Source organism: Parasteatoda tepidariorum, chromosome 8 (genome assembly GCF_043381705.1).
Source record: "Parasteatoda tepidariorum isolate YZ-2023 chromosome 8, CAS_Ptep_4.0, whole genome shotgun sequence".
In the NCBI taxonomy this organism is placed as follows: domain Eukaryota; kingdom Metazoa; phylum Arthropoda; class Arachnida; order Araneae; family Theridiidae; genus Parasteatoda; species Parasteatoda tepidariorum.
In genome coordinates this window covers 32,939,316-32,967,195 of record NC_092211.1, presented here as the reverse complement: position 1 = coordinate 32,967,195, position 27,880 = coordinate 32,939,316, and the positions used below count along the sequence as shown (strand labels likewise).

The 27,880-nt window shown below is 27.6% G+C and overlaps 1 protein-coding gene across 3 annotated transcripts in view; it reads left to right on the top strand.

Moving 5' to 3' along the window:
- Nucleotides 1-25,570, top strand: part of LOC107441513 (band 7 protein AGAP004871) — a 61,661-nt gene extending 36,091 nt beyond the window's left edge. Inside the window, exons 1-8 of one of the 3 annotated variants that reach the window (XM_043040862.2) lie at nucleotides 5,146-5,282; nucleotides 10,414-10,520; nucleotides 13,760-13,832; nucleotides 14,207-14,289; nucleotides 15,958-16,161; nucleotides 22,520-22,575; nucleotides 23,245-23,323; nucleotides 24,067-24,418. In XM_043040862.2, coding sequence (XP_042896796.1) covers nucleotides 5,270-5,282; nucleotides 10,414-10,520; nucleotides 13,760-13,832; nucleotides 14,207-14,289; nucleotides 15,958-16,161; nucleotides 22,520-22,575; nucleotides 23,245-23,323; nucleotides 24,067-24,276 — 825 coding nt within the window. In that variant the 5' untranslated portion in view covers nucleotides 5,146-5,269 and the 3' untranslated portion in view covers nucleotides 24,277-24,418. Of the gene's footprint in view, nucleotides 1-5,145; nucleotides 5,283-10,413; nucleotides 10,521-13,759; nucleotides 13,833-14,206; nucleotides 14,290-15,957; nucleotides 16,162-22,519; nucleotides 22,576-23,244; nucleotides 23,324-24,066 lie in introns of those variants that run through there. The other 2 variants (XM_043040859.2, XM_043040860.2) reach the window with 2 other exon arrangements.
- Nucleotides 25,571-27,880: the final 2,310 nt, after the last annotated feature.

Genomic DNA, 27,880 nt, shown 5'->3' with positions numbered 1-27,880 from the left:
CTCTAAATTACCCTAATTAAATAAATATCACTGTAAAAATTACTGTATAATATTTTAGGGGAAAAATGGATTTAACGGTAAAATGCGTTTAACGGATGAGGCACCCAAATTGCTACTTGCTGGTTGCACCCAAAGTTTACACCGTAATTTTAGCTAGAATGTTTTACATTGTAAAAATACAAATAAATTCTTCCTCTTTTATGCACCATTTCAAGACTTTAAATACAAAATTCGTTCGTTTTTTGTCTGAATTCAAACAAATCTCAATTTCTTAAAAAATGAATTAATGGTAACTCTGCTTTCAGTCCAGTCTTATTTAAATTAGCATTTCCAGATTTTCGGATCACTAATACCTTAGTGGAAAATTTCCACGTTAGTTTCCTCAAATTTCGCTCAAATAAATTCTTTTTGGCTAACAAGGGTTAACTTAATTACTTTTATAGTTTTTTCTTGTACTACAGTTCTCATTCATTTTCAAAAGTCAACTTACTTCAATATTCCCTAGCTTTTGCTTGTAAAACTACTACTAACGTCTCAAACATTGGTCCTTCAAAAAAAAAAATTTTTTAATCGCTTTTCAAAAACGAAAATTTAGTGCATAGTTTTAATCAGTGCATCATATTTTAAAGATTTATAAGTCCAAAAAATGTCTTATGTAAGAAAACTTATTCCTTAAACGAAACTTTTATGCATTAAACACTCATTAGCAGTAAATGAAAAAAATAATAACAATTATAACACAAAAAAACAAATTTTTTTGAACAAAAATCTATATTTAATTGATTAAAAATGGTAAGTTTATGTCAACAATCATATTTCTCTGGCGATTTCTCAAAAACCAGATAGCTACTTCTATCCAACAGGACGCAAATTAAAAGTAATTATTATTACAGTTGTATCACTTTACCTCATTTAGTACATTATATCAGATTTGGTTTTTATATTCATTTCCCTAACTTTTTTTACTAATAAAAACAATAGTATGTGACAGCGCGATTTAAACTTTCAGTCTAGTCTTATTTAAATTAGCGTTTCTGGATGTTTGCTTCATAAAATTGCAATACATTTTGCCTAATAGAAAAATTATTTATTCCATTTATAAAGAGTGTTTATAAAGGCGTAGTTAAAAATGTTAATATACTCTTGAATATATTTTGATCATTAGTTAATTAAAATAATTGTACGCACAGATACAACTCGTAATAATGAAAAACGCTTTAATTTTGTATCAACATACTAAAATAATTTCAACTTTAAGCATTCAATCACTGCAAAATATGTTTGAGAAATATTTTCTTTTTAATATCATTTTCAAAGAATCTTCAAAAATTTTATTGATAAATCAATAATCCTCTCAATTTTATTGTAGAAGAATTTTTTTCAAAAAAATCATAAAATGAAGAGTATTCTTTTTCCAATGGTTGTCACGTAACTATTACCTTCATTGCCATGGAAGATACCGGAATTGTAACTCATTTCACGTTTCCCATTGGATACCTTCGTAATTAAGAACCAGAGTCACGGAGACGAGCAATATTATACACGCCACACAACCACACATAACCCGATCATAGGGTAGGCCACAAAATAAAAAGTATGCAAACCAAAGTGATAGTTAAATTTTCGTATTCCTTTCTTAGAAAAATATAGGTTAAATTTTTTGCATTCTACTCAGAGAAAAAAAAATTCTGATGAAATTATCGTACTTTATGGTTGTAACATTTCTGATTCAAAAAATTTTTTTTTTATTAAAATCTAACTATACGGTATTTAAACCATTCAATTGGTAATTCAACCGTTTATAAGATCAGAGTTCAACAAAAATATTCTGGTTTTCAAAATTAAAAGTTTTTTGTTATCACATATTTAGTAAAAAATACAAAACTGAAAAATAAATTTAACCGAATAAATGGTTTTTATACCATGATTTTAGGTATGGTAACATTACCAAATTTGACTACATTTACCAAATTTTATCATTTATAAAATCTTATTTCATTGTTTAAGTTAGCAAAATCATTACCAAAGCTCATAGGTAAAAATTATTCAGCATTTTGATGTTCTCATAGAGAAAGAAACATTTTAAATTTTAACATATTCTGGTAGTTTTAGTTATACTTTCAGTGTCTCAGTGTAGGAATTTACACTAGGTAAATAAACTATTCAGATATAAATATTTTAAAAAGTTTGAAATATTGATGTTATATTATAAATGGAAAGTGAAACTGCAAGTTATTTAAAAACTAGGCAAATTAAACCCATTTAAACTTAAAAAGTGCGTTCTTCTAAAGTCCCTTTAAAATTAATTAATTTTCTTCTTAAATGCGTTTAAGAATGTTATTACATCTTTTACTTTTTAAATTTTTTCTTTACATTACTTCCTAAGGCTTTGCTTTTAAAATTAGTTTTAAGAAAATATTTATTCTGAGCTTCTGTATCCGTAAATCGTATTTAAAATCTCACAAAAAAAGTTTAAAAAAATATTCTGACACCTAACAATATTAAAGAATAAAGAAAAATCGCTTCTTCATTGTTATTTTAAAAGCATTTTTAAAATAAAGTTATGCTTTAATCAGGTAACGTCAAAAGATTTAATATCAATTTTTTTAGTTTTATTATTTAAAAAAGACACGATTTTAAAAAAAGCGAAAACAATTTATTGAGTTTCCTAATTTTATTTCTACTATAATTGGTTTTATTTTCAGGATAAGAATAATTTTCTTAAATACTTAAATTAATTTGTAAGATAATAAGTAGTTATTTAAATGTTTAATTATATCAAATACTATTTTTGTTAACATAATAAATTTAATTAATGTAATCATTGCTTATTATATATTCGAAAACATTTAATAAACATGCTATATGCTAAATTGCTCTACAATTTTTGCCTATTATGGAAAAAGAAATTGTAAGCAAAGCCATCGCTTAAGCTAAAATGCATGTTGAAACAAGAAAAAAAAAAGAAAGATTAGATGCTGCCAGATACAAGTCTTAACATTTATATTGAAACTTTGAAAAATGTAAAAAAACTTAAATTCAGGAAAAGTAAAAACAGTTTCCAATTGAACTGTTACTATGATATAAGGTTATCGTTAAATGTCGTTAACAAGTAAAATTGCTTATCATTTATTTCAGCTTATTTTGGCTCACATTCCATTTTCCAAATTTTAAATATTGTTCAAAGATGTAAAGATTAAAGTACGATTGTTCAAAGATGTAAATATTAAAGAACGATTGATTAAAAATGTAAAGATTAAAGTACGATTAATTAAAAATGTAAAGATTAAAGTACGATTGATTAAAGATGTAAAGATTCAAGTACGATTGATTAAAGATGTAAAGATTCAAGTACGATTGATTAAAGATGTAAAGATTAAAGTACGATTGATTAAAGATGTAAAGATTAAAGTACGGTTGATTAATTTCAAAATCTAGTTGATCGTTCGTCTCGTTACGATTAATAAATTTACAAAATATTCTTTCACAAAATTACTCTTTCAGAAATAAAACTCTCACTTTTGACGATTCAGCAATCCATCAGCTACATTTCGTTAATTTCAAGAGTTATTTCGTTGCAAAATCAGGTGATTTGTGACGAAATATGAACTCTCAAATGTATGACGAAGATATTTCTCAACTCGAAACCTCATAGTAGTGTATTGTGTGAGATATTGTTAACTGGGTTGACGTAACTAGGAGTAAGACTAAGCGATCGGAAATAAAGTGACGAAACGAGCCGGCTGGAACGTATGGTGGTCAAGCAGTTGGTCGCGTACCAGGAATATCCTGGGTTCGAATCCCGCATCGAACATGGGTATACTTTATCTCCCGGTTATCTCTTTTTTTCTTGTGTTATTAAGGTGACATTGCTTAAGATATATGTTGCCCGCGATAAAGTGATTACTGGAAAAGTTAGGCATTACGAGTTTTTTCTTTCTTTTCTTTGGAAAAATAGAATGACAAAATATTCCTTTACTATCGATAAAATCGTTTCCTCTGAGAAGTAAAGATACCTATTTCGGCACTTTGACGAAATTTTAGCTCAGAGCATATACCAGGAAACAGTTTCGTCAAAAACGGAGAATGTTTCGTGAAATTCGAGTATTAGTTTTTTACAGTGTATGATGATTACAGATTTTATTCAAAAGAAATGTTCTTTGTTCTTTTAAAGGTTATTGCCATTTAAAAAAATAAGATAAATAATCTTGAATTAGAAGAAATCAAAGGGGTTGGTGAATGGAGTGCAGCCTCTAAGTTATGAAACTTTTTGTGTTAATCTCCATAAAACCAAACAAGTTCTGATATATTTATTTAGCCAAATGCATATTTTTCTAATTAATCATTTTAATTAGCTATTAAGATAGATGTTGGTATAAAACTGTCATTTGATATAAAATCTCTTGATGTTCTTTTCTTTTCATTTGTATTCATGTTAGATACTAAGCAAAATTTCAGAAAGAGAATTAAAATCCGAATTCACACCCGAATAATCTGTGAAAATTGTAAAATTAAGACCCACTCGTTTTCTAATCTTCAAAAAAAATTGTTAACACTCTTGCAAAAATTTCCTGCAAAACAATTAAATGTAGGGAAACTAAACTTATAAATTTATTGTAATTTCTAAATTTCGAAAATTTAAAAGTCATCAATAACCACAAAGCGTAAAAAGGCGATTATCTTTTAAATTCTAAAAACTGTCATAGTTATCAAAAATATAAATAACCCATTTTAGTTGATCTAATTTAAATAGTTAGGTTTATTTTATAATTTAATACATAAGTTAATATATTAAAATGATCAATAATTCAATCGTGAGAGTCTTGGGGTATATCGTTATTGGAAAACGTTTAGGTAGTTAAGAAAAGAAAACAATTATGTCTTCTCATAATTGACAAGTATTGCCAGCTAAATCAAAAAATCAATAAACAGAAGTATTCAATAGGTTTGAGAAAAAAAAAGAAAAATTCGATTAACTGATTAAGTATACAAAATAAATAGTAAAAATGCCCTCCGCATGCTATAGTAATTGTTAAAAAAAAAGTTTTTTCTTGTGTAAGCTGAAATTCAAGGCGTGTCTATAACCGTGTTACTATGACAATGGAAGAGTCACGTGATCCGCCTTTGTCAATATATCAAGTTGCAAGAATGTTTACCCATCTTATGGGTCTTATTTTTCTCAGATACCAACCATCATTATTATTTTTTATGTTCACATGTATAGTGTCCTCTTATTTTAAGGGATAATTGAAACCGATGTCGGTCGTAAATGTATGCAAAGGGTAAGTATTTTCACACTTGGGTATAGTTGTATGATTAATTAATTAATCCTGTAAAAAAAAATTTATTCTAAGCATAACCTTTCTGAAAAATTAGAATATTATAATTTTCACGAGGTTGTATGATTAATTAATCCTGTAAAAAAATTTTATTCTAAGCATAACCTTTCTGAAAAATTAGAATATTATTCCATTTACAAGCATCAAGAATGTAACTTTAATAAATAAAATGCGGAGGATAATTTTAAAGAAATATTATAATTTTTACGAGGAAAACGAATTTTAAAACAATTATTTTAACAAAGCTTTAAATATATGCATGTAGTTTAATTTTTTTATTCGAGATAAAGAGACTGGTTATGTTAAAAAAATAAATAAAAATGTAAATTTTTTTGCATATTTCATTGTAGTAATTAATCACTTTTGCATGCCAAAGCCGTAAATAGAGTTTTTTTTTAAACTTTGTTAAACACTGTTACAAATTTTTCGAAAAAAATGGTTTAACAATGGGCAATTTATTTAATCATTATTTTACCATAATGAAATAAAACAACCCAATAACTATAACTAAGTTAGTAATCAAACTGTTAACAGTGAGAAAACCGTTTATTAACTGTTCGCCTAATATGGTTAAACAACTGGAATTTTTTCGCACTAACTAAGACCACCCAATGAAGCTACTTACTTCCTTGCAACTGCGTACATATTATTATCTATCAGATATATCTATCAGATATATCAGATTATTATCTATCAGATATATCTATAAGATATATCATATTATTATCTATCAGATATATCTATAAGATATATAAGATTATTATCTATCTGATATCTATCAGACTCATAACCAATGGAACCGAGGTTCGAATCCCAACGTTGACATCACAATATCTCTTTAATTCTCTTCAACACATGAAGAGTTTCCAGTGTCCTACGCTCTCCGAAGACCATTGCCTCGCGAAAAGCCTAGCTCCTATGTGTAGTTAATTTTTTTACGGTTTTAAAACCATGCTCGTTGTAAAGGTTTAACAAACCGTATAGTTTTGAATTCATGGTTTTATAACCATACTAGTTGTAAATAGTTTCAAAACCGTAAAGGTAAAAAATGTTCTTTACCGAAAACCTTATGATTAAATCAGATGGGCAGACTGCTGCCTGTTATATTACTATAATATTAGGATGAAAATCACATGAACAAGTGAACAGTTTAGCATAAAGTTAATAAAAGTAGCTACACGGTTATTAAATAACAAAGTTAATAATGATAACTACACTGCTGAAGATAACTACTAGTACTACTAAATTCTAGAAGGAGAACATAATTTATTAAAATTTTGAAACAAACCTAAAATCTATGCTCATAATTTGATTGTTTTATTGGAGATAAAAAGTCTGCTCATGTCATATAAATGTACGGTAAAGTAAGCTTTTCCATATGGTAAATATAGTTGCATAACTAATTAATCAACGTTTGAAAATTATTATTTCATGGAGTTAATATTTTATACCAAAAACGTAATGAAATTATTTCAAACTATGCAAAGCAAAAAGTAATTAAAGTTAACTACATAGCTCTACTACTAAGCACACCCTTTAGCAAAATTTTTAAATAAAATTTCAAATGTATGCTTATAGTTAATGCTGTTGGCGATAGAGAAACTGGTCATGTCTGTTAAATGTATGTAAAAGTAAGCTTTTTCCTATATTTGGGTATAACTGTATAGTTACTGAATCAATTTATGAAAATTCATTTTTCATAATCACGTTTCATAAAATTACTATTTCATAAGTTCAATATTTTGTTTGAAATAGAAAAATGGTATAATAAAAATCAAATCAGTTTTGCATAAATTTCCAAAACATGTAAAAAAATTTAAAAAATCTAAGTAGTTCATTTTAGGATAGGTCGTTTTTCTGATGCTGACTCATATTTTTACAAACCTCAAAGCAGTAATTGCTTCAGACCATTAAATCATAAGTAGTTACATTGAGCTAAAGAAACTATAGTCATAAGAATTAAATTTTCATGCCAAATTTTTCACAAATTAAAATAATTAATAACAGAAAGATATACTAAGTTTTATAAGATAAATAACTTTTTCTGATACTGTCATATACTTTAATCACCTCAAAACCATAATGATTTCATATCAGAAAAATCATAAATATTTTGATTCAGATAAAAAGTACGAAATTAGTTAACTGAAAATTTAACTAATTTAATTTAAATTCTTAAAATATGAAATTTTTTTAAAAATCATATGCGCTGTAGGAAATTCTAGATCGAATTACGGTGTAAGGTAGATTGGGTGCATTATCCACAAGATACATTTTACTGTGAAATTCCTTTTTACTGTAAAATATTAAACCTTAATTTTCAAAGTAATATTTAATTAGAGTGATCCAGTGATTTTACGGTTATCATTGCTCTAAAAATGACGGTAAATCAGATGTTTTCTTCGGTAACATGTTTCAGTAAAAGTGGATTTTATGGTACAAAGTACCGGCACCCTGAGTATCGATACTTTTTACCGTAATTTGATCCGGAATTGTTTGCAGTGTTTTGTTGGTTTACATAAAATATAAATTTCTGTTGCTGTCACAGAGTTTCAATCGCCTCAGGAGTGATGAAACAAATTAAAATTTTTTTCATTTATGTAACTATAAAGTAACTATGTAGCTACCTATAACGTAAATTAACAAGCTTGCTGCATTGGGATAATAAGCTTTTACATTTATTTTTTATTATTTAGTTTCAAGGAAAGTTTAAAAAAAATTAACTAGCTTAGGTTAACTTTGAAACATACGAAAAGAGTATTTAAAAAATCAATAAATCTTCAATAAAAATCTTCAATCAAATAAAATGTTTTTAAAGATCTAGAAAAAATAATAATAAATTTAAGAGATGCACTGAAAAAAATGGAGACTCAAACATTACAAACTTTTTTCGTTTTTAACGCAACCGTTTCCTGGTACATGATCCGAGCGAAAATTTCGTCGAACGAGTGAAACGAGTAACGAATTTCATCTAAAGTAATTTTCGTAATATTTCTTCTTTCAATTATTTTCTAAAAAAAATACCATTAGATACTATGCTAAATGATATCATGAGACACTACTAGGGCTTCACGGTATCTCTGTATTGTCGATCACTATTTCGTGAGCACTACAGGTAGATCAACTTCATCCCAAAAATGCAAGAACGAGAGACAGAACGGGGAGATTAAGTATATACATGTCTGAAGCGGGAGTCGAACCCGGGATTTTTCTAGTATAAGTTCAACTCCTTGACCACCATTCAAATCGGTCGCCTTACTTTGTCCTTCTAGTTCCGATCATCTAGTCTTCATTTTAGTTAAAATTCTCCCATAATGCACTGGGATTGGGTTCCGAGTTGAGGAAAAATTTACTCATATATATGAGAGAGTTCACGTTTCATCACAAATCACGTGATTTTGAGACGAAATAATTATCAAAAGAAACAAAATACTGTTCAAAGATTTCTGGATCGTTAAAAGTGACAGTTTCATTTCTAAGAGTATCTCTACTGGTAATGAAAATCATTTAATTTATCAAAGTTAAGGGCGTTTCACAAAGATGGAAATTCAAAAGAGCCCAAGAGTTCAAATTTGTCCAAATATGTTTTTCTAGTACTAATTAGTAAAAAGCAAAATTCCTGATTTTTGAAACTTAAAATAGCAATTATGAATCAAATTTTAAAGTCTTAAAAATCCAAGTTATTGATATCTTTATATACATATATTTATTGAAATGTCAACTCTTAATGAAATAAGTTAAATCCAACTTCATGTTACGATTTCAATTTGAAATAGATGTTATAATAAGAAAGACCTCAATAGATTATTAGCATATTAAGGTGCACTTATTAATTATTGTTAAGGTGTATTAATTTATTGTTAAGGTCTATACAAAATTATTACTTTCGATTGAATACGAAAAGTTTATATCAATAGAAAAATTATATTTTGTTAAAGAATTATTAAGTTTTCTTATTTTGTATAGTTTGAATTTAAAAATTGTGTTTTGTTAATATAAAAATGCTGTTCTACACTGTAAAATCTATTTCGGGTAAAAAGTACCAGATTTTGAGGGCATCATCCGTAAAATCCGCAAAACATTAAAGTAAACTTTACAGTTTCGTCCGCAAAACTTTACAGTAAACTTTACAGTTTCTTCCACAAAACTTTACAGTAAACTTTACAGTTTCTTCCGCAAAACTTTACAGTAAAAATACATTTTTGTGTAAAACGTATTGGTACTTTTGGTACCGGTACTTTTTACCGTAATTTGATATGAGATATTTAAGATTGTACTTAAAAAAATATGGATATTTAAAATTTATGAAGTATTTTTTTTTTTTAAATTTGTAACAAAACCATTTCCTGTGGAATTTGCTAGCTGAACTAATCAGCAAATTGAGGAATTACTTTCTTTACTTCCTTGAAGATAAGAATTTTATCAAAAATATTATGCTTTATGCTGCACATCATTTACACATTGATTTAGGGAATGCAATATACAATAAAAAGATTTTACGAAAAAAAGTAAGCCTTCATAACCAAGAATCGAACACGGAGATCCTGGTTCGCAAGCAAGATCACTATATCCTCTACCACCACGTCATATGATGCGAGCGATCACTGTAAAAAGTCTAGATCAAGAAACTCTTCGTTTTTGACGAAACCCAATGTCTTATATGTGCTCCAAGCAAAAATTTCATCAAAGTGACGAAATAACTATCTTCACTTTTTAGAGGAAACGAATTCCCTCAAAAGTAAAGAAATATTTCATCATTCTATTTTTTTTCCAAAAACAAAATTGAATAGAACCAAAAACAAGAATGAACTGAGATATCACATGAGTGAGAATTTTTTAAAGTTTTTATTTTTTCAGAAATTACATGATAAGCTAAAAAAATTATGAAATACAGCTCTGGATTACTGAATAATGGAAGTACATAAATGGAAGTTTATTTTTGAGAGAACTGAAAGTCATTCAAACGCCATTTATTTTTAAAAATATTTTTTATAATAAAGCTAATAACAATTTGATTTTTATTTTCAACTTTAATTCGGTTGTTATCATTAAATGATTGAATTTTCTTTTATAGCTGATTCGTCTGATCATGGAATAGGAATTTGCGGATGGATTCTGACTATTTTGTCGATGATAATTGCTGTTGCTACTTTTCCTCTGTCCATCTTTTTCACCATTAAAGTAAGATAATTTGCAATAATAAATAAATCTATTAGTGAAACAGTTATAAGTGGGAGCATCATTATTAAGTCTTACTCTGTGTATTTTTAAATTGTGTTTGTTTATCATTAATTTTTCATTGCACTTATACTTCAATTTTTGGAATTGCTTTTTCTTATTTCTTTATCCATTATGGGGCCTCGGGGAACTGTCAGTTTTTGATATTACCACTAACGGCAGAAAGGCTCCCGTATGTAAATTTTACATGGCCATTGCTTATGTAATAATGCACGAAAGTATTCATGTCATATCCTTTTAAAAATGCACCAAATTTCTTTTTTTAATTTAAGTTATAAAAATAAGAAATTATTTATCCATTTTATTCGTAAAACATAATTTTATAAGTTTTGATATTTTTTTGTCTCAAAATCGACCCTTCAAAGAGCAAAATGGTGAATTTCCGAAATGTTCAAACATTTTTTTTTATAATTTTAATACTTAATGAAAACTAAAAATAAATAAATTAATTAATTTAAATAAAATCAACCAATTCTTATTTTTTATGTAACATGAAACCTGCATTTTACTCTCATTTGATTAATCTTTTTTTTTGTAATTGATAAATTAGTAAGATTAATTACGCCGAGCAAAATTGTTGTTAAAATAGTGTACAATATTAATAGAACTATGAGTAAAATAAAATTTTTTTTATTTAATTTTATCTTGCTAAAGAGCTTAATATGGCTAATTAAATGCTATTTAATCCTTAAAATACCTATTATAAAGCCAGGACTTGTAATTTTTTCCATTATATATAAATATATGCCATTATAAGTCTTCTTGGTTTTGGAAAATCTAGTAAATCTCTAATGCTAGACCCATATTTCATCTCAGACTAATGCAAAAATCTAAGTATTGGACATCAACACTTTACTCTGACATATAAATGCATATTAAAATTTCAGATAATAAATAAAAGATAATAATAATAATCAAGTTATTTTTATTATTTAAGTTCGCTAATATTTCTCCAGAAGAAACTTTTTTTTTAATCCTTGCTCGAAACACGCTAAGCCATGTCATTTGTAAAATGGAAATGAAAAACTGAAGAAAAAAAAGATATACATTCACTAAAGCAAAAATGATATTCGAAAACAAAGTCTTTAAGTTATTGTTGTTGAAACATTTTCAAAACTTCATAAATATTGAAGGGAATAAAAGAAATCGCGTGCTGTTTTTGCAATGATCGATGCACAATTTTTCACGCAACATCTATCTTCGATTCGAAGTATACATTTTTCATAACAGTAGCTCACTCTTTTGAGCTCCGCCTTTGACTAGTTTTGAAAAATGTTCAAGCAAACGCAATTAACGGTCTAGAAATTGAAGTAATTCGATTCGTCAGCTTCGATTTTATGCTTCAAACATAAAAAGAAATGCATTGAACAACTAAAATTGAAGTTAATTTATAAAATTAAAAATCCATTTTTTTAATTCGATCTGCTAAGGCATTAATATCGAATCAAAATGTGTTGCAACATTATGGAGAATATCGAATTGTGAAATCCATATGTGTTGCATAATAAAAAGGGTAATTTATAAGTTGAAATATTGTTTTTTCCTTACCAAAATATTAATAGCAGTTTCTTTTTTGCAATTTTCAACAAAATTTTCTTGATATTTACAGCCTTAATATTTGATTTGTTCGTTTTTTTACATTATACAAGATCAAAACAGGCGACAAGTGTCCAATTCACTGAGCTGTACCCTACATGTACATATTTATAAAATTAACGATACAGTTCCTGTAAAGCAATCAATTAATAAACTAATTCTTTTAGTTACTTTTGAGATCTTTAATATGTATTTGTACTCTGTGAACTCTTCAACTGTAAATGTACTCTGAGAAGCAGCAAAAAGACTTAGAAGCAGACATCTTCTTCTGTATATGGTATTTATCATAATTGCATTTCGGGTGTCTAAGTTTGTCCAAAACTTTATTATTGCTCGGTGTTACTTCATGAAATAATACTACTGAAGTAGTTATGAAGCAAAGGCGAAAACAGAATCACGGAACTGCGCAGCAGTGGTACATGTTCCTCAACTAAAAATGATCTTATTTCCTTCAAAGATTAAGCTACTTTATGAATACTTTAAGAAATTTCCATAAAATTCTGAAAATTGACCGTTAATTTATATGTCCAGCTCCTAACTCTGATAAAGAAAAAAAGTCAATTACCCCTAAATGTAATAGAAATAAGCAAAATTAGAAGAGTTCACCAGTTATTTATACGGGGAAAAAACCTATGTTCATAATTGTAACGAACTTCAGCAGAATTAGTAGAACGGATCGTTCATTTATACGGCCAGCTCTCTCATTTCAAATAAAACAAAGCAAAAACTCTGTGAAATGTAGCTTTTAATTCATCGAGATCGGGGTGCAAAACATTTTTCATTATAGCATCTGGCCATGGAGCCAGAGGTCCCGGGTTTGATTTTATCCCCCACCAAGGAACATCTCGTCTTACTCTTTAAATTCTTACTTTTTTACTCTTCTAACACTAGTGACCATTAAAAACAGACATTCAATTCTTCCATTCCTCAGAGTAATGGTAGCAATATGCATCTTCATTCGACGGCTGACGTTGGTTCAACAAAAAAAATCGCTTTATTCTCTAACAGCGACAGGCCCAGCCTTTTTTGATCATACTGTTAATTTACAGTCCATATATGACCATATATTTTACCATATTGACCATATATTTTACAAGAAAAAAATTTTAATAACAGACCAGTAGTTATTTGTCATGATAGCTTTACTGACATAAATTTATTTTTACGGTCAGTAATTCGAAAAACTTTTGTTGGGTCTCTGACCGTAATCTGACGGTGAAGTCTTTTACTTTACTTTTCTTTATCGTCGCTAGATTTAACCTTAAAATAAAAATGTGGTTAAAAGTGAGAATGTTACAGTTTCACATTGACGTTCCACATTGAAGAAGTTGGATGTGACTAAGTTATGTTTCATGAAGTTAGATCTGAACCATGGAAGACCTAATTAAAAGCAGATAATCTAGTGAGGTCACCAAAAGTATGATTTGTATGGTAAAATGTTCTTTTAAAGATGGCTACTTTTATGAAATATCGCTCATACGAAAAAACGTTATAAACTGTTTATTTTTAGGCTTTTCGCTATGTAGAAATAAATCTTTCTTAGTTTTTAGTTACTATATGTTGTTACATAGTATGTCATTACATAGGTTGTACAAGAATATGAAAGAGCTGTTATTTTCCGACTTGGACGACTGTTACATGGAGGATCAAAAGGACCAGGTAGGTTTTTTCTTTCTTACTTTTTTTATTTTAAAGGAAATAATATTAAAACTACTTATATTCAAACAGATGAAACGAACAAAAAAGTTAATACTCTAAGGAAAAAATGTAAACGAAAGAAATTTATTTTAATAGAGCTAATATTTTAAATAAAATTAAAAACATATTTGTAACATACGAACAAAAAACTTTAAATACACAGATACAGTGTTGGATATGGCTTATTTTGTAGAAAAACGTTTTAAATTTATAAGTTTTCAAACTTAAATTAAATCTAAGCATTTTACTACGTGTGTCAAAAGTATGCTATACATAAAACTTTTTTATTACAAAGATAGGTACAATACAATATCTCTTATTTAAATTTTTTTTAGGGATTTTCTTCATTTTACCCTGCATTGAAAACTACACAAAGGTTGATCTTAGAACCCTCACATTTGATGTTCCACCCCAAGAGGTAATTTACTGGGTTGTTCGGAAAGTAATTTCGTTTTTTCCTTATGAAAATTAAAGACGATTCTCTTATATTGAATGACTATTTTATTGAATTATATATTGTCCCTTCTGGTTAAATACGTTCTAGCATACAGCATGACTCCTAACACATAAAATTTTTGTTCTTTACTGGCAAAAAAATAATCCAGAAAATTTTTCACCTCAGATAAAGTAAAGGCATTATTGTTTAAGCGTTTTTGTAGAGAACTGAACTAATATTGTAGACTATTCATTTCTCGCCCCCTAGTAAAGATTCTCTTTGAAAATGGATAATTTTTTTGACATTTGAAAAGCAAGTCACAGACGTCTAATTCAGCGACGCAAATCCCTCTCCCTAAGCACACGAGGAACCGATGTGTGGTACTTTAAGAATAAGCCTAGGCGTTTCGAATCGAAACGGGCGAATTCGACAAATTTAATTTCTCAAGGATCTCGGGAATTGTTATTCGTTAATTTGTATCAATTCATGCCTCTATTATCCCTTAGCCAGCCTAATTTGGCTCATTGAATCGTCGTGCATATTGATTAAAGTCTCGTCCGATTGATAATTCGCAAACCAGTTTAAGCACAAGCGTATTGTCATACACATAGATAATTTTTTTCTTGCTTGAACATCATATTTATATTTTCAATAGTAAAAAACTAAACTAAGCTGCTTTTCAAATTTCCATATTTGAAAGGACACCAACCAGAAACTGCTGCGAAGAATCAACTGAATTTTTTCACAAGTAAGCCTTCTTATATCAGCATTCAAAATTTACAATCATTATACGACTTAACTTTGAAGTTAGTTGTGAAAAAATGCAATAAAGTAGTACTCTGTTGGGAAAAGATGAAATTACTCTTCGAACAATCTAATATTTTTATGTTATTCTATGATTATATAAAACTTCAATATTGACTGAAAAATAGCTGTATTTTACTAACTCACATGTAAACTGGCATAATATTCCTAAATTGCCTTTATAATAAAAATACCACTAACTTTTTCATTGATTCTATTATTTTTAAATTCCCCGTAGAGTTAACGTCTAAACCCAGTCTTACTCCACTAGCAGAACATGACTTAGATTTAATTTTTTTAGAAAAATAAATCATTTATAAAAAAATAGCACATCAATGACTTTTCAAGAAGGATATATTTGTATACAACTAAATGTATAAATCTGACAGTTTCTAGATCGAACAGTTTAATTCCAACAGGCATTCAAATCTTAGCTACCCGGTCTTATCCCGATTCCTCCTACAAATTGGAAAGAAAAAAAACATTTTTGGGCTAATGAAACTTCGTATTAAAAGTTATATTCCTAATTATAGTGTGAAAGGGCTTTAAACGCATATTCGTGACCTTCAATTGATGCGCTATACATTCTGAAAATTAAATGAGTTCAGTTATATATTATAAAATATTTTATTATAAAATTTGTTTATGATAATGTTTACGAGTAAGAATGCTTATTGTTATTAATTATTTCATAATTCAAATCATTTTTATAAATTATCAATAAAAAATAAGTTTGTAACATTAAACTTCATGCGACAGTTTTTCTTAAAGAAAGAATATGAATTTATATTAGGTATAAGTGTGACTTTCATTTAACGAATACAAATATAACTATCTTTTATTTAGGTCCTGACGAAAGATTCGGTAACTGTATCCGTAGATGCTGTAGTGTACTACCGTGTACATAATGCTACTGTATCGGTAGCAAATGTCGAAAACGCGCATCACAGCACAAGACTGCTGGCCCAAACAACACTGCGAAATATGCTAGGAACGCATCATCTTCATGAAATACTTGCTGACAGGGAAACCATCTCAAACACTATGCAGGTAAGACTAGCATTTGTTTAGCGTCTTATTATTTAACATATAAAAGAAAACTTTACACTGGTAGAAATTGCTTGGAAAAAATGGTTAAATAACAATTTATTTAATTGTTATTTTATCATATTCAAACAAAACAGTCAAATAGCCATTAATAATATGGTATTCAAACTGTAAATTGTGAAAAAAACTGGTTATTTACTACTTTCACCTAATACGGTTAAACAGCCAGAATTTTATCGCACCAACTAGTCCCCACCTAATGAAATCACTTAGTTCCTTGCAGTTGGCTACTCATTATAGCTGAGAAAGCTAATCTGTCAATTTGCGAATCCCAGCGTTGATACCACAAATTTCCTCCAATTCCTTAAACACACGAAGAGTTATTAGTATCCTGCATTCCTTAATTTGTGACCTTAAGATATTTAAATACGATACTCTCATTCACGCATAGATGGCAGCACCATATAGCTGTTAAACTATCTGCCATGTCCTGTTTTTTTTTTAAATTTTGAAACCATACTAGTTGTAAATGGTTAAAAACCATATAATTTTTGTATTCATGGTTTTATAACCGTAAAGGTTAAAAAAAAATTTACCGTACATTTTACGGTTAGTTGGATGGACAGACTACTGCCGGTTATTTTACCATTATTTTAAAGACAAAATTCTAACAGTGTACTTTATGATTCATGAAACAGGCATATCATGAGCGTATTACAAAATAATAACATAAAAATGCAGTAAAAGCTATTTTGATATCTTACCTAAATCAAAAGTTTTACTTGTCCTATCGAGGCATTTAGGTAGATGTTATAAAAAATTATTGGTTTTTCAAAAAAGAGCAATATTAAAATTAAAAAAAAGGAAAACAATTTTGGGTTCATTGAAAAGAATTATATCATGCAGGTAATTCTCCTCATAAATATATTCCTATTAATTTTTAATCATTCATCATAACTAAAATTATTCGTAAATATTATTTATAATAATTGTAAATTGTCTGCAAATAAAGACAACTTTTTTTATAAATGTATGAAACTATTCATATTTTTAGTGTGATTAAGCACTATAAAAAAGAGAAATTTTATAGAAGTGTTACAGTATATAACAGCAACCTGAATGAAAAATAAAACTGTTTCTCTAACTAAATATTTGCTACTTGTACATTTTTGTATACTAACTATTAACAACTGGAATAAAAGTTAATATACTTTCAGAAATAAAACTCTCACTTTTGACGATTCGGCAATCGTTGAGCTATATTTCGCTAATTTTGAAAATAATTGCCTTGTAAGATATTGTTAGCTAGAATGAAGACAAGACACTCAAAAAAAGTGAAGAAAAAAACCAACTGTCTTATATGGTGATCAAGGAGTTGACCTCGTACCAGGAAGATCCCAGAATAGAATCCCATTTCGGGCATGGGTGTAATTTACATTTCTGTTCTATCTGTCCTGCTTGCGTTGTTCGGGTGACATTGATTCACCTATAAGGTGCCCCCGATAAAGTGATTATTATAAAAGTTAGATACTTTAGGCACTACGAGTTGTTGTTTTTTTCCTTTTGAAAGAAATAGAATAACGAAATATTCCTTTAATTTTGAAGAAATTCGTTACTTGGAAGAAGTGATAGTTATTTCGTCACTTTGACAAAATTTTTGCTCGAAGTATGTACCAGGAAACGTTTTCGGGTGACATTGATCCCCCTATATGGTGCCCCTGTTAAAGTGATTATTATAAAAGTTAGATACTTTAGGCACTACAAGTTTGTGTTTTTTTCCCTTTGAAAGAAATAGAATAACGAAATATTCCTTTAATTTTGACGAAATTCGTTACTTCGAAGAAGTNCAATCCAATAACGAATATTGCTTCCAAAAATTTGGTAGTGTTATAACTTCATGAATCAAATTTTTTTAATCTTGAAAATGTTTCTCTTTATATTTTTTGTGTGACTCCGGAAGGAGCACGGATAATCCGCAAACCGGATAATCCGCTCATGGATAATCGAGAGTGTACTGTATTTATATTTTTAGTATGATTAAATACTGTAAAAAAGCGACATTTCATAGAATTGTTACAGTATATAACAGCAGCACGAACGAAAAATAAAACTGTTTCTCTAACTACATACTTGCTACTTGCACATTTTTGCATACTAACTATTAACAACTGGAATAAAAGTTAATATACTTTCAGAAATAAAACTCTCACTTTTTTGACGATTCGGCAATCGTTGAGCTATATTTCGTTAATTTTGAAAATAATTTCCTTGTAAGATATTGTTAACTAGAATGACGAATGAAGATTAGACACTCAAAAAAAGAGTGAAGAAAAAAGCCAACTGTCTTATATGGTGGTCAAGGAGTTGACCTCGTACCAGGGAGATCCCAGGATAGAATCCCATTTCGGGCATGGGTGTAATTTACATCTCTGTTCTATCTGTCCTTCTTGCGTTGTTCGGGTGACATTGATTCGCCTATATGGTGCCCCCGATAAAGTGATTATTATAAAAGTTAGATACTTTAGGCACTGCGAGTTGTTGTTTTTTCCTTTTGCAAGAAATAGAATAACGAAATATTCCTTTAATTTTGACGAAATTTGTTACTTCGAAGAAGTGATGATAGAAGAAGTGATTCGAGAAGTGATTTCGTCACTTTGACAAAATCATTGCTCGAAGTATGTACCAGGAAACGTTTTCGGATGACATTGATCCACCTATATGGTGCCCCCGATAAAGTGATTATTATAAAAGTTAGATACTTTAGGCACTACGACTTGTTGTTTTTTTCCTTTTGCAAGAAGTGGAATAACGAAATATTCCTCTAATTTTGACGAAATTCGTTACTTCGAAGAAGTGGTGATAGTTACTTCGTCACTTTGACAAAATTATTGCTCGAAGTATGTATCAGGAAACGTTTTCGTCAAAAACGAAAAAAGTTTCTTACTATTTGAGTATCAATTTTTTACATTTTATTAAATTCAATAATGAAGAGTTACAGCTTTTAATTTCAAAATTTAGTACCATAAACACTTTACCCCAACTTTTATTAAATCCTACATATTTATTCCCATATTTTTATTTTGCGTTGCTGCTTCTTTTTAAAATAATTTTTAGCTCGATTTTTTACGTTTATAATGAATATAAGGTATTTGAAAGTTTTTGAGAGCTTACATCATAAAGAAAATAATTTGTAACCTATGAGTTAAAAGTAAATTAACCTTATACATATTTGTCGAACATAATAGAAACTATCACTCGAAATATTTATAATATTTATCTGGCTACAAATATTGAAATTGTTAAACTGGGAAATCCCTTTCCAATTATCGACAACAATACGAAAGCATGTTTGTGTTCTATAATCCTAAGTTAATGAGACAATGCAAACATCTGAACTAATTCTGATCATTCGAAAGGGATTCATCTATATAATAATTAATTGGAAATCTAAAGTGTTTATGAATTATGATTTATAATCAACTCAATGTGCAATTTAAGCTTGATTTATTCATAATCTCTTTCATTCGCGGGATTGGAAGGAAAATATTTGGATTCATGACTAGGATAACTAAACTCGAGGTCATAGATTAACTATTAAAATGAAATAATATTAAAATGTATGAAAAATTTTAAGAAGCAATTTAAATGCAATAATGAATTTAAACTCAAAACTATTACTGGATAATAATCAGAATTTATCTAACAATTTGCAGTGATAATTAAACTTCGGAGATATGATCACAATCAAAACTTTGTTGCAAATTTAAACAAACATAAATCGTTAACAGCGCAGTGTCTTTCAATGCACAACCAATATTCAAATCATAATTCTTCTGTATTTTTATACCATTATAAATAATATTAATTTGTTGAGTATTTACAACTAAGCAGATGATTCCTTCTCAATTATTCTAACATATAATATAAAACAATTACACTGTAAAAAATTCCAGATCACATTACGGTGAGAGTACCGGTAATCAGGGAGCTGATACTTTTCACCGTAGAATCCACTTTTACCGGAATATGTTACGAAACGAAAAATCTGATGTACCGTAATTTTTACAATAATATTATCCGTAAAATCACTATTTCACTCTAATGAAATAAATATTACTGTAAAAATTACAGTATAATATTCTATGCTAATACCGTAAAATGAATTTTATGGATGTTGCACCTAATGTGCTGTTACTTTGTACCATAATTTGATCCTGAATTCTTTACAGTGTAGTGCTGAATTGAAATTACTGATGAAAATATTTCCTTCTTAAATAAAATAAATACACTTTCAGACATGGAAATTTTTTATGCTTCGTAAAAAAACTAAATTTTGAAGATTTAAATTTAGTTAACTACATATTTTTAATCGTTGATCCGCCAACTTTTAAATGATCAAATAAACTCAAACAAGGCGTAATAATGAGTTTCTTAAACTTATTTTATATGACAAACCTAATATTTTGTATGTCAAGTATTTCTTAGCTATTAATTCAATTCTCTTATAATTTCTTTTTAATCTTTTTTAATTACATTCAGCCATGTAAAAAAAAAACAATTCGATCATAAATGTTACCGTAATAGGTTAAACAATGGTTAATTTAGCATTTCTATTTTCAAAAGATTAAATCACATATTTCATTTTCTGTTTTACAAATTCCAAAGAATTTACGATCTTTTTCAAATGATTTAATCGAGTTTAATTTTTTATGTGCTATCTTTAAACGGGATACAATAAAAAATTTCATGAAATTTTCATATAGAATTTACTTTTACTGTTAATTTTTAGTGAACTTTGCATTTTGTCAATACATGCATTTTCTTATATCTGTTTTGATTCATGCATATAGAGGAATATAATAAAGGATCTGCATTTGCTTTCGACACATAAATATAACCAAATTTTCAAGGGCACGCCTGTTACTGGAATAGAAGAAGCAGAATAGGCATAAATAGACATATTTTGGACATAAATTCAATTTCGTCAATGCCAACATTATTTCCACCCCAGTCATATCATCTCATCTTGAAACTCTGGAATCTTGATTTATTTACATGAATACTGATTCCCTTGTTAGCAACATCAGTTACTTACCACCTCTCCATAGCGCGTGGAAATACATTTTATCCTGATTTGCCTCTCTAGGTCACTGCGGTTTTTCTTGTTCTGTTTTCTATCTTTTTTTTTCTCTCTTGGCTGATGGTTTTTCTAGTTTTGTTTATCATCTTTATTTTTTAATTTTTCATTGGCAGCTTAACGTTTTATATTTCAAAGCACTTTTGTTTCTTCTTATTCATGTTTGGCATGTCTTAAGAATGAGCGCCTGTGTTTGAGCACTTGAAACATGTCGATTGTTATTTCTATTTATGTATTTTTGAAGCGACTGAAATTTTTAGTCAAGTAATAGCATAAGATGTTATTTAACCCTGCATATAGTAAATTTTCTTTTGTAAATAACCTGAAGTCTATTCGTGGAGACAAATTCTATGTAAGTTTCTTTTTATTCTAAAAAACTTCTTAAAATTTAAAACACGTAAAATAATGGATATATTATAAATTAGATATTATAGCAATACTAAATCAATTATTTTAATTGCTTAATTTATTTAACTAATGAAATGCGCTTAAAATAACAATAACAAGTTTTATTATTTGAACACCTTATTCAATTCCATATAAGTGCCCCTCTGACCAAAAGTGATTCTGAACATCAGGATTTTAGTAATATAAAATTTTCATGATTCACAAGATTCATTTGCTATAGGAAAATTTAATTTTCATAAACGTTACTTCTGCACTGAATAGAATAAAATAAAATAAGAATGTCACTTAAGTTTTATCTAAAAACAGATCTTAAAATTAGAAGAAAATATGCGATAAGGTTTGGTTTATATTAAAGTAATTATAATGTAATAACTGAACTAAGTAATTATAATGTCTAAACTGAAATATTTAAGCGAAAATAATAAAATTTTAAGCTAACTATTTCTAAATTTCTAGTAAAAATCATCTTTTGAGTTTGATTAAATCATGAAGATTTGATAAAAATATGAAGGATTTTTTTTAAAAAAAAACTTGATTATTTAAAAAAATCTACTAAAGAAATTTTTCTCATTTCGAAAAAATAAGCTTTTCTTTTTTTTAAATTCCTCTTAAAAATTTATATTTTTAAAGATTTATAATTCCAAAACCAAAAATCTATCCGAATACCTTTCTCAATATAAAACACTCATCTCATTTGATATTTATTTGACACATTCCTATATTATTACCATTATTATTATTATATTTATAAGTCTAAATTTTCCGTTTCTTAAAAAAAAGATTTTTAAAATATGTACAAAATTTAATTTTTTCCAGAACTGCTTGGATGAAGCGACAGATCGCTGGGGTATTAAAGTGGAAAGAGTCGAAATGTGAGTAATTACTCCTATTTTAATTCTTCATTAAATTAAATAACACAGGGTACAAAAAAATTTTAAAAAGTATTTTAAGGAAAAATTTTAACAGTTTTCTTAAAAATGAGCTTTGAATAAAAACAACATTCATCTCTCAATTTTTTAGTATTGAACTTAAACTATTAATTCATAGTAGATTAAAGCATAAAAATATATTTTACAATAGATAAAGATATATAGATAAAGATATATAAANATCGATTATATGACGTTATCGTTTATACGACGTTTTTCGGTGGTCCCTTCGGCGTCGTATAAACGATGCTCCACTGTAATTTTATTCCCCTTTTTTTTTTGCTTAAAGAAGAAGCACTACCATGTTGATATAAAAAGGAACTTATAAATTATCTTTTTTAAATTTATTTTATTTTATATACTTTCTTTATATTACTTTATTTTATAAATTATCTTTATTAAATTTTATTTGATTTTATATGTACCTAAATTATCATTAGGTATCATATCATAATTATCATATAATAAAATAATGCATTAATTAAATCTATTATAGTACTAATTAATTTGCGTAATTAGAAGAGAAATTTAAGTATTTTTATTATAACTGATCAAGTTAAAAATGAACTTTAAAACAGATATTTAACAAATCATTTTTGTTGACAATTACAGAAAAGACGTTCGCCTACCAGTTCAGTTGCAGAGAGCCATGGCAGCAGAAGCTGAAGCTGCTCGAGAAGCTAGAGCTAAGGTATAATGAAGTTATTTTATTGTTGTTGATTCTAATGCGACTTGCCAAATAACAGCAAGCCTGCTTTGTGAAACCAAGTGAATTTAAGGCAGAGGGAGCGGTTCTTGTCGTAACAGATTTCCTGCTAAATAAGAACTTGAATTCACGATATTATGTAGTTAAACTTGAAAGGGAAAAAGATTAACTTATTAAGATTAACTAAAACTTACACGATAGCATGGTTCAACAAGTTTCAAAATTTCTAACAGCTTAGTTGTATCATGAACCTCTGGTCAGTTGGCGATTGGTCTTCTTAGAACCATAATTATATTTTTGTATTGCAACACGTTGATTTAGTATTATATAACAACTGACAAATCTTCAACATTACGTACTTATGAACGTATTCAACAAATTTTGCTTCTTTCTGTAAAAATTAGTAAATTCGTGATTTTCAGGCTCGATCCATTAAGAAATGAGACATGGTTGAATTGTGCCGTAACAGATATCCTGCTAAAAATTATCACAAATTCACGATATTGTAATTAAATTTGAAAGATAAAAACTCAACTTAAAATTTTATTAAGATTAAATGAAATTTGCACCATATTACGGTTTAACAAGTTCCAATACTTCTAGTGGTGTATTTGTATCTTAAACTTCACGTCAATTGTTGCGTGATCTTGCTAGAGCTATAACTATATATTTTTATTGCGACATGTTGATTTTGTATTGTACAACGACTGAAAAATATTGCTTTGCAGGTTATTGCCGCAGAAGGAGAACAGAAAGCATCTCGTGCTTTGAAGGAAGCTGCTGATGTAATTGCCCAATCGCCAGCTGCTCTTCAGCTTCGGTATTTGCAGACCTTAAACACTATTTCTGCCGAGAAGAACTCCACCATCATTTTCCCTTTACCCATTGATTTCCTCAGCCAGTTCTTGCCATCCAGGCTTCAAGCAGCTTCTGATTAATCGTGATATTCCTTTTATTCCACTTAAACGCTTTACGATTCCATCACCCATTATCGCGTCTGTTTTATCCCACGCATATTCGATGTTGTAAAAGTGATGATTGTGATTTAGAAATGCATTCATTTCATTTTCGCTTCGGAAATTATTGGTTGTGGCGAAAATTAGTTGTTATTGTGACTCAGTTTTTGAAACAATCGATTTATTGTATTGGGTGATCGACACTAAAAATTTTAATTTTGGCTGAAATATGTTCAAGTTAAAAAATAATAATAATAAGCAACATTTGTAGTTTTTTCTGATAACTTGAAGATTCATGAAATACACTTACTGAAGGAAGGAATCATGTTAACCCTATTATCGTGCAAATTTGCTGCCATTTTAATAAGTTAACAAGTGAATTTAGAAGTTGAACTTTAATATAGTGCAAGCCAATCATTCATTCACTCACGTGCCCGGTAACAAGACTCAGATATATGGTTCATTTTAGCATCTCATTAAGATGGCAGCAAATTTGCATGATAATTTGGTTCAAATCAGCCTCAGTCATGAACCAAGTTTTCTATCGGTGTTGAACATTCGCATTTTGCAAAACTGTTGTGATTATTTATATTATGACAGTTATTTACCAGAAATTTTGTTGTAGCTTATTATTTCTGAAAAAATTAATTATCAAATAAATTATAGTTATCAAGCAATAAAAATATCGGTACATAATTTTTTTGCTTAACTATAACCATTAATTACTTTTCAAAATTACATTACATAATTTTAAAAAAATTCCTAATGCAAAAGTTTGATTAAAATTTAAAAACATAAATTTTTTAATCAAATTAAATAATCAATTATGTATAGTTTCATTTAATGTAGGCTAACCTTATAAATATAAAAGCAAACAAAAATCTTATAGTGTCATAAAAAATGAAATATTTAATAAAGTTTTGATGAGATTGGAACGAATTTTAAAATTTTGAATTATTGAAATATATTTACATAATATTAATTTTAATTGCTATTGTACATAACTTTTAGACAGCTTTAACTATTGTTCAACATTGCATTACATACAATAAAAACAATTAAGATCAAACGAAAATTTATTTACATATATTTACACGTTATAGACGAAAGTATGGAATTTAAAAAAAATATTTGCCAAACTTGTTAGATAGAATCAAAATTTTATAAACTCGTTGCTTTATTACGAACAAAAACCTAAGACTTAATTTGATTATTGAGGAAAAAATATCAGTGTTATATAAGGTATTTTGAAATATCAGTATTACAGGAAATAAAAGAGTAAGAGAAACAGTGCCATAAAGCTCTTAATATATATTAACAAGTTTTATATTGTAAATGTAGGTATGCTTTTCAGCAGTTAAAGAAGTTTGTAGCGCCTAATATGTTCACATTAATTATTGAACTCAATTTTTATAAAATTAGCTCAATAATTATGTTCATGTTTTGAGCAAATATGTAGTTACTGATTGCGTGGATCATTAGAGAAGTTGCTTTTTATATAAAAGTAGAGGAAGAAAAACTTACAAGATAATATTTTCTCAGAAGTAAATATAGTACTTAATATTAAAAAGAATATTTGTACTGAGAAATGAAATTTATTATACAATTATACATCCTGTATGAATGAAATTTATAATACTTATTATACAAAAAGCACATTGTTTAATTGCTTTAATTAATTATATTTATTGTCATGTATTTTTTAATTAAGCTAATTAGATATTTTAAAACCCTAAATCGCTCATTGAACTATACATTACATGAAAAATTGTAAATTGTAATATTAGTTATTTTCGTATTTTACTATTGTAGCTAATTAAAAATACCTTATTCATCGTTAACTAGTAGACAATGAGTTTTAAAGCAAAGTAAAATGTATTCTTTAATAAAATCTGCTAAAGTGATAAAATAATAATCATAATTATTAATAAACTACATATAACACCAAAAGATTACGCTATAAAGTTAAATTTAAAAGAGTATTAATATTTTATCTATTAATTAATTTATGTAATATGATATATTTTATCTATTAATTAATTTATGTAATATGATCAACGGCATCATTTTATCTAATAATTAATGTAATATAATTAAAATTTTATCTACCTAATGTTGTATTGCTCAGCTGAAAACAGAAGGCAATTTAAACTAAGTCTTATCCCATATTAAAATCGATAGATTTTTTTTTTTAAAAATTTGGAGTAATTATTGCATTTAAAATTATGTTTTTTAAGATATTGTTGCATTGCTTTTTAAATATAAAAATATAATTCGATTGATGTATTTATATCGATTAAATAAAAAAAATAAGGTTTTGAGCAATAAAGCTCAACAAAATGTGCTCATACTTATCTGACTTTAAATAAATACTATTTGAATACTAACTAAAATGTAATAAATAATGTGAAGTTTTAGCTTAACAATACATAAATTTATTAAAGGAGTAATAATGATAAAAACACCACGATACATAAAAAGAAGAGTTTATTCCAATTGAACTTCGCGATTATAAACCTATGTTTAAAATAATTAAAGATTTATTCAATTTAGATTAATGATCTGACTATGTATATCTGTGTTATTTGTATAATTTATTTTACTATCATTGTTGAACACCATTATTAAGAATATATTTATTATCATTTATCATTATTATATGCATATATTATTTTAAGTTTCTTTATAATAAAGCATTATACCTCGTCTTGATGTTACATTGTTTCATCATCAGTGTTAATTTCTTTTTTCGTAGTAATTTTTTGTCAGAAAAAAATGAATGAAATTTTAGGTTCTATTCATTACTCATTTTACATCATATCTACTGAAACACCTTCCTTAATTTAATTTTAATTCATCTTCTTTAATTAATATTTTTATTAAACTATAAAGCTTCATCCTCGGTTCGCTTCACTCAACCCCGTGGTTACTTTCCATTCATCATTGTTTTTTTCCTTAAAATCGTTAAAAAGCAATTTGTCAAAAATATATTAATTATTATAAATTTGAGTTTGCATATTTTGTTAAAATATTCATCGTAATGAAATGAAAGGATAACAAGATTTTAAAAATAAGCAACTGCACTTGAAAAGAAAAAATACTTAAACTTAGGAATATGGAATGCATTATACAATACGAAGTAATAATTTAAAATGAATTTTACTTGTTAACCATGTAAAACAATAAACTTTTATCTTATAGCCATGCAGATTCTATATATAAACAGTATTTAACTGTCTTGAACCTTTTATATTTTTCAAAATTTCCATACAAATGTAAATGTTAATATACGTCTGGAAACGTTTAATCTTTCACTCTCTAAGCTTAATTATTATTTTTATTTGTTACCCTTGACATCAAGTCAAGCGGGAGCTTAAAAAATAAAAATTGTTTGAGAGAAAACTTTCGTCCACAATGGATAAATAATCATTATTTAAAGCAAAGCTCTTTCAATAACTTTCGGAAAATTTAGAATGAATTGAATTTCTCTGAATCATGTCTAATTTCAACTCAGTAATTGCATTTCTGAGGTCTGCAGAGCGGACCACATGGTATTTTTTACTACAAGTTTAGCAATTAATAATTC